Source organism: Phycodurus eques, chromosome 1 (assembly GCF_024500275.1).
Source record: "Phycodurus eques isolate BA_2022a chromosome 1, UOR_Pequ_1.1, whole genome shotgun sequence".
In the NCBI taxonomy this organism is placed as follows: Eukaryota; Metazoa; Chordata; class Actinopteri; order Syngnathiformes; family Syngnathidae; genus Phycodurus; species Phycodurus eques.
In genome coordinates this window covers 10,805,753-10,818,731 of record NC_084525.1, presented here as the reverse complement: position 1 = coordinate 10,818,731, position 12,979 = coordinate 10,805,753, and the positions used below count along the sequence as shown (strand labels likewise).

Below are 12,979 nucleotides of genomic sequence, written 5' to 3'. Positions count from 1 at the left end.
ATTGGTGAGGGGTGAGGAAGGAGGGGCCATTGCATTCATGCATCCTCCAAATGAGGCTCATCAAGATCAGTAGCGTATTTAACCTCAAAATAGTTGATGATAGGTCGTCCAGCAGTGGGGCGAGAAGTTGCAGACCCGGACATTCAGATTTGTCCACCGCATCTGTCCTGCGAATGGCCTGCACTTCTTGGATTCCTCTTCCCAGTTAGACAAGCAGGTGCGATTAGTCTATTAGCGAAAGCCAATGTTTTTGTGCTAACATAGCTGTTAAAGAATGGGTGCAGGCAGAGGAAAAGAGGTTTTTCACGTGCTCTACTAATAATAGTATCCTAAAGACAAAAGATGGAGGAAATAGCAATATACCGTGGGGGGTGGAAGCTGCGCCGTGCTCTTAATGGTATGCTATTTCATTAGTGAATGGTTTGCCTTCTGGAATTATGTATGCTCACCATCCTCTCCTTCAGGGTTTGGAAAGGCATGCTTCCTTGCACCCGGGAATCCCAGACTCTCGCTCTGTATGTGCAACAGAACTCCAGTACAACCCTTTTTGTTTACCCAAGAACCTCCTTTAACCAGGCAGGTAAATTGTTCATTAGGGCCAAAGAATGAGGGACTGAAGAGCGGCAAGAACAAATACGTCTGAGCATTTTTACAGTGGCGTAATCTGCACGTCAATTAGCCTGTCGAGCTAATTCGCGCCTCCCCGTCACCCGAGAACCTGAGCTCCGCTTTCAATCCACTGATCAAAAACAGCAGGTTTGACAGCAACACGGGGAAGCTGAACCCTGGGGTAGCTCTATGTGTGTGTGTGTGTGTTTGTGTGTGTGTGTAGGTGTGTGTGTGTGTGTGTGTGAGTGAGTGAGAAACAGAGCAAGAGTTAGAGAGTGAGAGAGGGCGTTTGTTTTGCAGCACATCACACCAGTGCAGCTGCTCAATTATGTAAGCGCTCATCTGAGCAAGCGGGGAGTTTCTCAGACTGTGACACCAGACAGGCACGTACGATAACAATGAGTACATGTGGACAAAGGGCACCTCACAAAGGGTTAAACATCCAATGTAGCAACTGTTCTTACAGTTTGAGCTTGTTGTAGGACAGAGGGACGTTCAAGTCTGATGTGATCAAACGGGAGCACATGTTAGGGGTCACAACCTTAAACATGCTGGCTGTCTTATCAAGGTGGACTCAAAGAGCCCCAGGTGTCCCGCCTCCTCCGTCACACCACAGTGTCATTAAAAGTGTACTTTTTGACCTCCTGCAGCTACAAGGGAAAGACAGGTGCATGATTGGGAAAAGGGAAAGAAAAACCTCAGAATTTTCCTCCCACTCACACACGGTAGGCTCTGGGGCCCGGCCTCAGCGTTGCTTGCTTCTTCATACCGTTTACCGAGATGGCGAGAGAGGTTAAGTCGTGTCACATTGCCGTCAGCCTGCACCTGGCGCACCTTGCCGCTAGCGCACGCACACACACACATACACATGCAGTAGAGTTATTAAAGCGGTAAATTTCAGAAAAAAAAATCAATCTCGTTTGCATTGTTGAAAAAAATCCCCTCCAGTGCAGATGATGTGTACATGGAGATGCATGGTTCGCGGGAAAATGTGAAAACACAAACATGCCTGTCGTTATTTAGCATTTTCTGCTAAACGCTAAACACTAATGCCTTTTGTCCGGCTAGCTAATTTGGAGGTCGGTTTAGAAGGTCCAGACTGCCAGTGTGTGAGAGTGTGTGTGTGTGTGTGTGTGTGTGTGTAGGTGCGCGAGCATGTGTGTGTGTATGTGTGTGAGTAACAGATGTGGTTTTACACTCTCATTACCATGTGAATGAGGCCCTGGGCTGCCGGTTTGGCTCAGTCAATCTAGAGAGGAAACAGAAGATCCCCCCTACCCTCATGTGGCCCCTCACCTGGAACCTCGGTCCCCACCCCCAACTGGTTGATTCTGTCTGATATCTTTAGTCCATCTGAGGTCCCTGCATGACTTCCCCTCCTCCACTTCACACACACACGATACACTGATTGAACGAGCAGAGTTTAATGTCAGCCTTTAATATAATCTTTTTTCATGTCGCTGTCATCCACAATGGTACAACATTTTCTGTTCTCGCACCTTAAAACAACTGGTGGAGTGGACAGGAACACTGTTTTAGCACTCAGGTTCTGTTTATGCAGCGATAACCGGCGGCCTTGCGGCGTCAAGCAAGAATGCGAACAGCCTTGGTCAGATCAAACCAGATCAACAGTTTTGGTGTCTGAGTAAAAAAAGGCAAAGGATGGTTGCACGTTATTGGTCTTTCCTCTCAGTGAGAATCAAACCCATAAACTTGGCATGGTATGTGCCTTGCTCAACCTCAAATGAGCGTTTTATTCATTGCCTCCGCATACACAATGGAACCTTCCAGCGTGTGTTTGCTGGATTTTGGCCTCATCCGAAAATGAACTTAAAGCCACCATTAATTCTTCCAGAATGGATGTGTCGTATGTGTGAGAAACTTAATTTATTTGTGTCTTATTTAGTGTGCTGGTGCCAAAGGAACACAGCATCAAACGCTGGCGTGAGCCTGTAATTACTGCCGAGGTTATGCTCATGAGAAAAAAGTACAGTAATCTGTCCTGACAGTGCAATATGTTACCACAGCTTTATAATTAATTTTACACAGAGCCTAATATATTTACAATATCAGATTTGTATAATACTCTATATAGATTTATTAAAGCCTTTTAATCAGTCTTGGCAAAAATTAATTTCACAATTATTGCTTAGGTTTGAATTTGCATATACTTGCCTGATATTTATTTTCGGGGATTATTTTTTTTTGTGTGCAAAGTGCATAGTTAGATTTCCTTGATATTTTATTTTTAAAAACCAATCCATACGTATTAACCCCTTGATCACAACATTCGTGGCACAAACAAAATCTAACGACATCCAGAACAAGAGATATAATAAAATATTAGAAAGAGCTCTCATGATGATGCAGTACATGTTGCACATCACTGTAAACTAGAACCACAATGATCCACATATTGTGAAATTAATACCTGTCTGACAGTGTCAATCAATACAAAGCCTCTTTATTTTGGGAAAGGCATCACATTGGATTGTACAGGTGTACTGAGCGTGACTGGTAAGAGTACTCTCGATCTCCTCTGAGTCAGTCATACTGGAGCCCTCATTAAGATGATAAATGCATATTACAGTATATGAAATCTTTATTTTTTTTCCTTTTAATTCTATTATAGAACATTTGGAGGATTTGGTAGGACTGGTACAATTATTCATTGATAGTGATTCCTACAAGGACCTTCACAACAGTTAACATCTGACATGGGCAGTGATTTTTTTTATTTTAATCTTTTAGTGTGATGTCTCTGGCTGGAAGTTCCTTGAGCTTCTTCCCTTTTGTCATTGGCTTGTTGCTTCCCTCCCGAGTAACACATAGACACACATACACACACACATGCACACACGCACACACAGCTGTCCAGTCCCGCATGTGCACACTTGCACACTGGCGCGTCGTAGCAATCTGAGCACAGATAAGCATGATTCATAAACACACAGTTGAAGCAGATGTGTTATCAGGGTGGCTCAAAGTGCTGCAAGGCTACACCGGATCTCCTGGGGCGCACACGCGCACACACAGGTTTCATACTATATATGATAACAGGGTCCGGGTCCTCATCAGCAGATTCCGCTGCCTCTCCGGCTTGTGCTTTTACAAGTGGTGTCTATTTAGAAAGCTGCCCTTCGTGTCACCATGTCACGTCTTAGGTGTGTGTCTTTGAGCATGTCGGACACTTGATTGCGTTCACTTCCAAACTTGATGCAAATTCCTTGCTGCAAACATGATGTCAGTGCAATACCAACGTGTGTTTCTCTTTCTGTGACACGAGCGTATTTGTTGGACTAACTCAACGTGTAAAAAGCTCTTTTATTGTGGAGTGGCAATTGCCGCTTGCTTCTTTTCATGTGAATCTGCCGTTTCCAGCTTGGTGTTTTCTTGTGGTGTATACATTTGGTTAGTTACAGTAATTATGGCCCAATAAGGCGACCAGGCGAAGGTAGACGGGGGCTGTTTTTCCTTGGCCTCCCTGACGAACATCTGCTGAGAGATTTGCATATTAATTAACCCACATTAACTCTAATTATTCTGGGAAATTATCAAATAAATTAAATTTTCGAATGTGAACCCCCTCATGTTGTTGCTTGATGCATGTAATGGTACAGTCAGGAGGTGAAGTGAGACTTACCTGAGTAGGAATAAAAAGGTTTGCCAACTCCACGCCACCCACCCTTCACCAGCCTGCCCCTCCTCCATTTCCTCCTCCTCTCTCCAGACCTCGGGTCCTGAGGGCAGCCAGGGAAGCTTTTGTGTCTCCTTTTTTTTATTATTTTCCTTGTGTGACCAGCAGGACAAGGAGGTGGGGCTGGAAATGGTTGGGGGACATTTGTTTGGGGCGGGAACATCCATGAACTGGGGGAGGAGGAATGGGGTTCATATGTGGTGTGTGTGTGTGTGTGTGTGGGGGGGGGGGGGTTACGGAAGGCGGGTCACAGATGGTTGGTTGATGCAAAGGTGGCACACCACTGAGCTGTTTAGCAAACCTAAATAAATGCTTTATTTGCTGGTTTTATCTCAACGTTGTATAAAGTTTCTAAATATAATTGACTCCACTTTCCAGCGATGCAGCGCCCCCTCTTCTCAGGAACATACTCTCTCTCTCTCACACACACACACACACACACACACACACACACACACACACACACACACACACACACACTCAGGTTGCGTTTACACTCTGCTGAGTTTTCACCATTCATTGCACCCCACCGCCCCACCTCCTCGTTCCTCCCTTTACTCTCGCTGTCTCCTTTCAGGGTCTTTGTTTGTCCACGACCTCCCTCCTTTCACCGACTTGGCCCCCTTGTGTCCCCCATGCTCTGTCGTGCCCTCATTCCCAGACCAGATAAGACGGAACATCCAAACACTCACTTTTGTTGGTGACTTGACAATTCCTTATTTTCAAACTGTAATCTGAGAAACTTCAGCGGCTTGTTTCTTTTTCTGGCGTTTCCCTCTTGCCAGGTTGCAGTGTCTCTCCTTTAAAATAAATCGTACTTGCTTTGTACCACAGCCGAGTGAGAAGTAGCCAAGGAGCTGTGGCAGACAAAAGGTCGCAGTAAAAATCCACTTCTGCCAGTTGTAGCCACGAGGCAGCGACCTCGCCTCCACCTTGGTGCTCTCCCCCACACACCAGGACTGACTAATGCCACGCTACACCCGCCCCCCACATCTCGCTTTTAGCTATCCAGGTGATCCGCTTGGCTCACATTCATGAGACAGCCAGCGAGCGCGAGCAGTTACGGTCCAATAGGGAGACTGTCCGGGCTCATTATCGGCGTAGGAGGCCAAGTGTGTCACCCGAAGCTAAGCCTCGACACTCGGCTAAAGAGTCAGCCGGGGTTAGCATTACAGCGTGGGTGTTAGTCATTCCACCTCCCGGCCATCACCTCTAACCGCCGCCCCACGAGAAGGAAGAGCGCTCGCTCTTTCTCTCTCTGGCTGGTTGGCTCCAGAGCAGGAAATGCAGTCTCCTTGCGGCACTTAACAGCACCTTGGGATGCTTAAATGAATGTGATTATCATTGTTAGTGCTCCAGAATGCAGGTGCAGCACCTCTGAACTCAGTGCCTCGGAGGAAACTGCTCACCTGACGATGAAGCTTGCTGATCTTTGGCTTTGAAAAAAGTTTTTTCTCACTCTTTATCTGGTGTCAGCATTCCACAAGTGATTCTGTTCTTTTAGATTGGGTCAAACAGATGCATTAAAGTGTTGATGGTTGTAAATTTCTGCCAGTGACAAATCTGTGACGCCACCATTTGATCAGTGGTGCTGTGTGTTGAAAGTCAAACCTACAGTCCTTTTGTTCAAAAGGAAGTGCCACATTTGTCTTCTTCTGCTTTATATATCTTTATCAAACAAATGAGAAAAATGAAAGAAACTTGGCATCCATCTCACCGCCATAATCAATAGAGCAACACAGCTCCACTTACAAGAGAGCCATTAATGGCAAGACCTGCGAAAACCAAATATGAGATACTGCAACCTCAAAGCGAAGTTACACGCAAACTGAATTAATGGCACAGTGATGCAGGTAACACTTTAATGCAGCCAACGTGGTGCTTTGACACCAAGGTAAGATGAGCGAGCAAAGAAGTAAACATGATTGTCTTCTTTGCTTGCCTGTGCCACAAAAGGATGATGAAGAGGGTGACAAAATGACGGCCTGCGAAATGTTCGTAGGTTAGAATTACTTTGTTGCACAGCACAATGGCGGTGGATGAGCGACTCGTCAGCAGTGGCACCTTAACAAAGAAGTCTTTCTGCACGTTAGCGGCGCATGTCGTGCCTTGACAAGCTCCCTTGACGCCAACAGACAGCTGACGCTCGGGGAAGATGGCATTGGCTGTAGTTTCACAAGACAGTTGGCCGCCCCCATGCAGCAGGAGACACAAAGTGGTGACAAAATTAAATGAAAGCACCACTTTTCTTCTCCACTGTGAAAGTTTGTTGTGTAGAAGGTGGGCGGTGCCCCACCTTCCTCACGTGGGAGTAGAAGTCAGTTGTGCAACAAAGAGATGTTCCCTCACTACTTTTATCAGCTCACAATAGCCCCTTCAAAACCTTTATAACCTATCCGCCCTGAGATAATGTCATTCAGAGGCTGTCATTGAATCTTCATCCATAGACGGGTCCACAGTGACAAGCTGATCGAGCCTTCCGGCCCTTTTGTTCTAAGCAACAACTCTCCTTGAGCTGGTGGTGAAATCTATTTTAAACAGTTGAATTCGTAAAATATAATGGCAGACCTGCGAAAAACAAATATCATCGCTGTGTTTTGGAGCAGAGTGTGGAAAAGGCTCTATATCAAGTATGCCAAGGTAGATTTGGACCACCCAGGAGAACCGTGACCACCCCCCCCCCCCCACCCCCCCACGCCCCTGAGCACCAATCCCCAGCAACTCGCCCAGTCTCCCTCCCTAGCAGGTCACCATTGCCCTTTTTGTCATCATAAGCAGCATTACTGAGTCTGAACTTGCCTAAACCCTTGTGATCACACCTCTTGAAAGGGTTTTGTTTCCTCCACCGATTGGTATTCGAAGCAGGTCACCGCAATCCCAGACGCCTGCACCCCCGACCCAGCCTCAAAGCCCCGTTTTCATTTTAATTTGCACCTGTTGTGCAGTTGTTCGATGTAGGCAAGTGTGGACCAGCCAGTCATACGTGCCTGGAGGGGGCTGTGGGAGGTTTAGTCTTTCATATGTAGAACATGCACACAAGTGTCATGCATGGACTTCACCGTGGGAAGAGGCGGCCTCTTATAGATTTATTAAACCTTTTAAAATGTGAGAGATCCAACAAAACATGGTGCCTCTTCGTGACTGACTCCAACCCCTGAACATTACCCCCGTATGTGGTGCTTTGTCCACCGTTACCGTAACCTGCCGGTGGTGGAGACTGATTTACATGAGTCAGTTCACAGCCCTGATGAAAAAACAACCCACGTTGGTTGTAGTGTTGGTACCCTTGCGTTAAAGAAAGAAAAACTGACAATGTTCACTGAAATAACTTGAAATTGAAAATAAGCAATAATAAACAAAAATGTATTGAAAATGAACAAGTGAAAATCAGGCATTGTTTTTTTTTTTTTTTTAGGGGGGGGATGAAACTGGCCTGGACAAAAATGAAGGCACCCTCAACTGACTGCATGTTTTATAGCCCCACAGCTGTCTTATAGGTTTTAAATGAAGATTCACTGAAAGCTACACCAGAACAGTCAAAACTTCAAAAGCTTGTGCAACAAAATATTAAGTTACAGGTACCATCATTTTTGGCCAGGCCATTTTCAATGGTTTGTTTTCCAAATTATTTCAGTTGGACCAAAAAAAGATGAACCAGTCAAAGTTTCATGAGTTAATTTCCAATACATTACTTTATTATTACTTTTGTGTTTTCAGTGTGTGCGTTAGGCAGTGGTACCAACAATTTACCCATGTCTGTGTGCGTGTGTGTGTGTGTGTGTGTGTGTGTTTTAAGAAGCAGGGGTGTGTGCGCACAGCAAGCCTTGAGGCCTGTCGTGTCTCAATGTTTTTACATGTTAGGAAACATTTGTATTTATGTTCATGGTCGGCTGCATGCGGTGAGTAATCAGGGTGACCGTAGTTGACGCTACTTCGTTGTGCCGCATGTGCTATGTTAAGCATCTGAAATGTGACAGCGACGCTGAGGCGCGGAGCCGCCGTGAAAGGTGCAGCACGCCGGCATGTGAAGCATGTGAGCGCGACTAGAAATTAGCGGCTATTTTGGCCCACATCACACTGGCAGCTGTCTGCCCATTGCTGTGGTTCAGTCGGAGATTCCAGTGCTGTAATTGGGGTGTAACCCATGCCTTGGGCCAAGCAGCTATGCTGGACCTTTACAGCTTCCAAAAGATGTTGAAATCCTTGTAGAATGTTCTGTTAGTGCTGCAGTGATGAAAGTCTCCGTAACAAGTGGCCCCACCCACTAATCCTAATGTCCCCTATTTCACAGCTCTCAACTACGAGAATGTGGTGGAGACCAGCTCAGAGACAGAGGAGGAGGACAAGCTGCAGGTGTCAGAGGAAGACCCGCTGATCAACGGCACCGGTAGCCCGGCCAGCCTGGTCAATGCAGACTCCTCACCGTGTGCCGAGAGCCACGGGCTGCCCACCAAAGAGGAGGAGGACGACGAGATGAGGGACAGCGGCGTGGAGCACATCTGGCCCGACAGCGACATGCTGAGTGCATCAGTGGATGGTACTGGTGAGTGTCAGATGAGGTCATCTCATTGGTTGATATATCAAGAGAAGGGAGCTACAGAAGGTACACGTCACATTTGCCTCTTAAAGCCATTTTTCTCATTTTTTAAAATTAAAATGGGACACCTGACACCAGTTTATGGTTTCTTTCAAACATCTGAGGCTTGAGCAGAATTTGGTTCACTTTGAGCTACTAAATGTGTGGTGTTCAGGTGATCTTTTAATCCATGAACTCCCCTAATCTGACTGGCAGATTCTTTATGTGCACATGCTGCCGCTTGTGGTATCATCTCATACCGTAAACCCCTCCCATCTGGTGCTCGAGTAGACTTAAGCAAATGCAGCCAAGCGTCACGCAAACAAGGCTGGAGCCAGGTCTGATGGCGAGACCTCCATGGCACTCCCCTGGCTGGCAGCCACTAGAAATCATTTCGGTTGTTAAAATGGGCCTAAGAGAGTGGTAGCTATGACATTCATGACCTAACAAGGAGGACGGCAGTACAATGTAATAGTAATGCCATTCAGAATCCGACTCACCATTTTGTAGTGCTTGAACTGTCTTAGCCACGTGTCAAACTCAAAGCTTGGGGGCTAGATCTGGCCTGCAGCATCACTTTAGGTGGCACACAATAAAGCAAATGAAGTTACATGTTTCTTAATAAATGGATATGTTCTTTTCATTTTGACAGAAAATCTGTACCAGAACTGAACATTTTCTTGACTTTTAACAGATAGCATTTTTTTGAAATCCCTCAAATTTATTTTTGACGTAAACGAGGTGACTATACTTACACCATATATGGTTTCACACTCATAACGGCCTTGTATGATGTGGCCCGTGACAAAAACGAGTTTGACACCCCTGATCTGAACGTATCACGTAGTGGCTCCTCCCAGGTGACACCCCCCTTCCCCCAAACTTGACTTATGTTCTTTTGTTGAACGGCGCTGATTGCCGGGGCGCCAGTCACGGATGCTTGAAAGATAAATACTTTTAATTAGGGGGCAGGGTAGAACCATTAAAGAAAGCCAGACTGCTGAAAAAAAGTCATTAGCAATCTTAAATGAAATTTTTATTTTTATGATAGCCATTTACATGTATAATAAGAGTCAATGATTCTTGGAAGCGAGTGACAGGAACAGAGTGCGGCGAGAAGTCATGTAAGACAGCTCCTTTTTAAATGAGCTTGGCTTTGCTATTCATTTCTGCTAATGAACTAGCCATGCATTGCACACAAGAACCCAGGAACCTTCAGCGGGCTTTAATTTTAATACTGGAGGTGGGGAAGTGGCACATTTATTAGGGGAGGGAAAAAGCCTAAATAACAGTTCATATCCTTCAGGGATAGAGGGAAGAAGACAGTTGCGTAAATAAATCAAGATAAAGGATAAACAAGCTGTCGTTGCATACGGTAATTGTTTATTTGATAAAGACCCGCGGTGCCATAATGTCTGTAAATCAGCCATGTTGCAATTCCCACATAATCTGCTTGCTGTGATAAAGTGTCTGACATATTTGGGAGAGCAAGTCAAGTTCATTAGAGTCTCTTTCCCAATCTTGTGGCTGCTGTGTTTCCCAGCCTACTCTTACTTTGGTGGTGCCTGAGTGTCTGCGCAGATACCTCAACACATAACTGAGTCCTGAGATAAGGTAGCAGCCCCCCCCCCACACTCACACACACAAACACGTACACACATCACTGTCCTGCTGATTTGGAACCCTATCAACAAGCTTCATACTGGGCCTGCTGGAAGTCTCCGGAAGGCTGAGTCCGGCCTTCTTGGTGAAAAAATCACTTTTGGCACATTCTATGTATTTTAACGGTGACTCCATGCAAGACAGGAAGTTCCTGTGATTCCAGAAGACAATCAGAGCCTTACATCTGGCCTTGTCCATGACATTCATTCCTCCATCCCACAATGTAGCTGAATGCAGTCTTCTGGAAAGTATGACATCATCGTCACTGACAGACATTTGCACACAAATCACCTGCACTCTCAAGTTAGGATCGTAATACAGCACCATATTTTCATTGCCACCGGACTTGTAATTGCAGAGGTTCCTAGTATTGCTAAATAATTGCTTTTTTTTTCATCTTGCCAAGTCCAAATTTCAGACTGTTACTTGGCTGTGTGGCGCTGCAACGTGAAAGGATGCATGCAAAATATTTAATAGAAATTGCATCGACCCGCTCTGAATCCTTTTTTCCCAAAGTACAGCACCATTGCATTAAATGTGGCCCACAGCTCAGAGGCAGAACAGAGAACGTCCATTAAATTAGGAATGTTTTCATAACAAACACAAACTGTGCATTGTGATGATGTGTGCTATAGTCTTGGTCTTCCAGGAGGTGGGCCTTCTGTGATTTAATGCCGACGAAATACACCTCTGGCTACCCAGTGACCCACAGCAGCACATTTTTGTGGCCCACACGCATCTGTTGTGACAGCTTTTATGCCATGTAAAAGTGTTGGCTGCCATGTCAGGACATAAACACTCACTTTCTGAAAGAGCTAGCCTCCTTCCTCGCTCACCGCAATGACACATTGCCCCGTGTGCTAGAGGTGGACCTGCCGCCTGCTGGAAGCACTGGTCTCGCCTTCAGACCGCAGATAACACATGTTTTCCAAGGTAAACAGGGCAGAGAGGAGGACCAGTAAATCCCACTGGTCATCCCCTTGCATCAGGGCAAAAGAATGCACCCAAATTTGATTAGCCAAAGCAAACACGGCCTGTGAGGACACGCACATGTGCTGAAATCTGAGCTGTGTGGGTATATTTCAATATGGTTCTCATGATTTATGTGACTAAAAAGACGTTTTTTGCTCAAGCTGCGGTTCTGATGCCGCTTGGCAGACATGCAATCAAAAAAAAAAAAAAAAAATCCCTCCAGAAGCCAGAGTGGGGGTGTTCACAGACTACACTGCCATCAAGTCCATTGTCAGCTAAAAATAAAAAAAGTAATTTTGCCTCTGGCTTTTGTGCGGCTTTTGTGCTGGGAACATTATGATCAGCGCCACTCTCTCCACCTCTTCCTGTGGCATGTCGAGTGACATTGGATGGTCCCGCCTTGTGCCACCTAGTAAAACGAAGGCGCAAAACATGGCCTCCGTGTTCTTGGAAGCATGTTGATTTAATTGTGAACAGAAACCAATGTGCAGACACTGTTTACGAGCTGTCCCTGAGTTTACAACCACCTCACCTGTACCAGCACCTCACTGTCTGTCTGCAGGACCAATTAACCAAATTGATTGAAAGAGTCTATAATCTTTCTAACATTGCTCAGAGTCAGAAACAATCTGATTGGACGATGTCTTTAACACCAACAAGCGATGCAAACGTGGTAATGCAACTCTTAATTTGTGGCGCAGGGGTGTGTTATTTTTAGTACAAGCAAGTGTACACTATTGTGTGAGGCAGCTTCGGATGAAAATGTCCACATGTAATAAAGGAGTCATAATGTGCGTGTGGAGGATTGCGGTGGCATCACAGCCGGGTGTAATGAGCTCAAGCTGCATGTTGGCGGAAGCTCAGCAATTGCTCAGGTGGATATTGTGTGTAAACACAGCTTGTTGTCATGTTAAAGGTAAATAAGTCACTGTCTGGCCCGGACGATAGTATTCATTGAGTGTAATAAGCAAAGCGGTGATGCGCTGTGATGCACAGCAGTGCCTTTATTTCTCCCACACCTTCTATGTGTCATGTTTCTTGGCTTGCACTCACTCCGCCGCCTTTGTCCATTTCCTCCACAACCCCACCCCTCTTACATCTCTCTTATGTAGATGAAATAAAAGATTTCGACACCTTGGGCCCTGATGCCACTTTGCAAATGGCTGGAAATTGTACAGGTGAGTCCGATTGTTGCTCGTTTGGCTCCTGCTACTTAAAACGTCCTTCTTGTGTCACAACATCCTAGCAGATATTTATTAAAATAGGATTATTTTTTTGATATGGTCACAAGCATTTCTCATTGTGAAGAAAGTAATTTCCTCTTTGGCTGAGTTAAAGTATATCACATTTATCATTTTAACAAGTAACGAGCCCGTTTAATCAGCATAAGCGCATCTCTGGCAATTAGCTTAGAAAGACATGTCTAATGAACATCGTAAATGATGCAATCGCGGCTGCTTAAA

The 12,979-nt window shown here is 45.5% G+C and overlaps 1 protein-coding gene across 3 annotated transcripts in view; it reads left to right on the top strand.

The window, feature by feature from the left end:
- The window catches only part of zeb2b (zinc finger E-box binding homeobox 2b), a 56,270-nt gene that overhangs the window by 29,873 nt on the left and 13,418 nt on the right, over positions 1-12,979 (top strand). For 2 of the 3 annotated variants that reach the window (XM_061676768.1, XM_061676750.1), the window contains exons 3-4: positions 8,598-8,849; positions 12,629-12,694. In XM_061676768.1, the coding sequence (XP_061532752.1) occupies positions 8,598-8,849; positions 12,629-12,694 (318 nt within the window). The remainder of the gene's footprint in view (positions 1-8,597; positions 8,850-12,628; positions 12,695-12,979) is intronic. The other variant, XM_061676759.1, reaches the window with a different exon arrangement.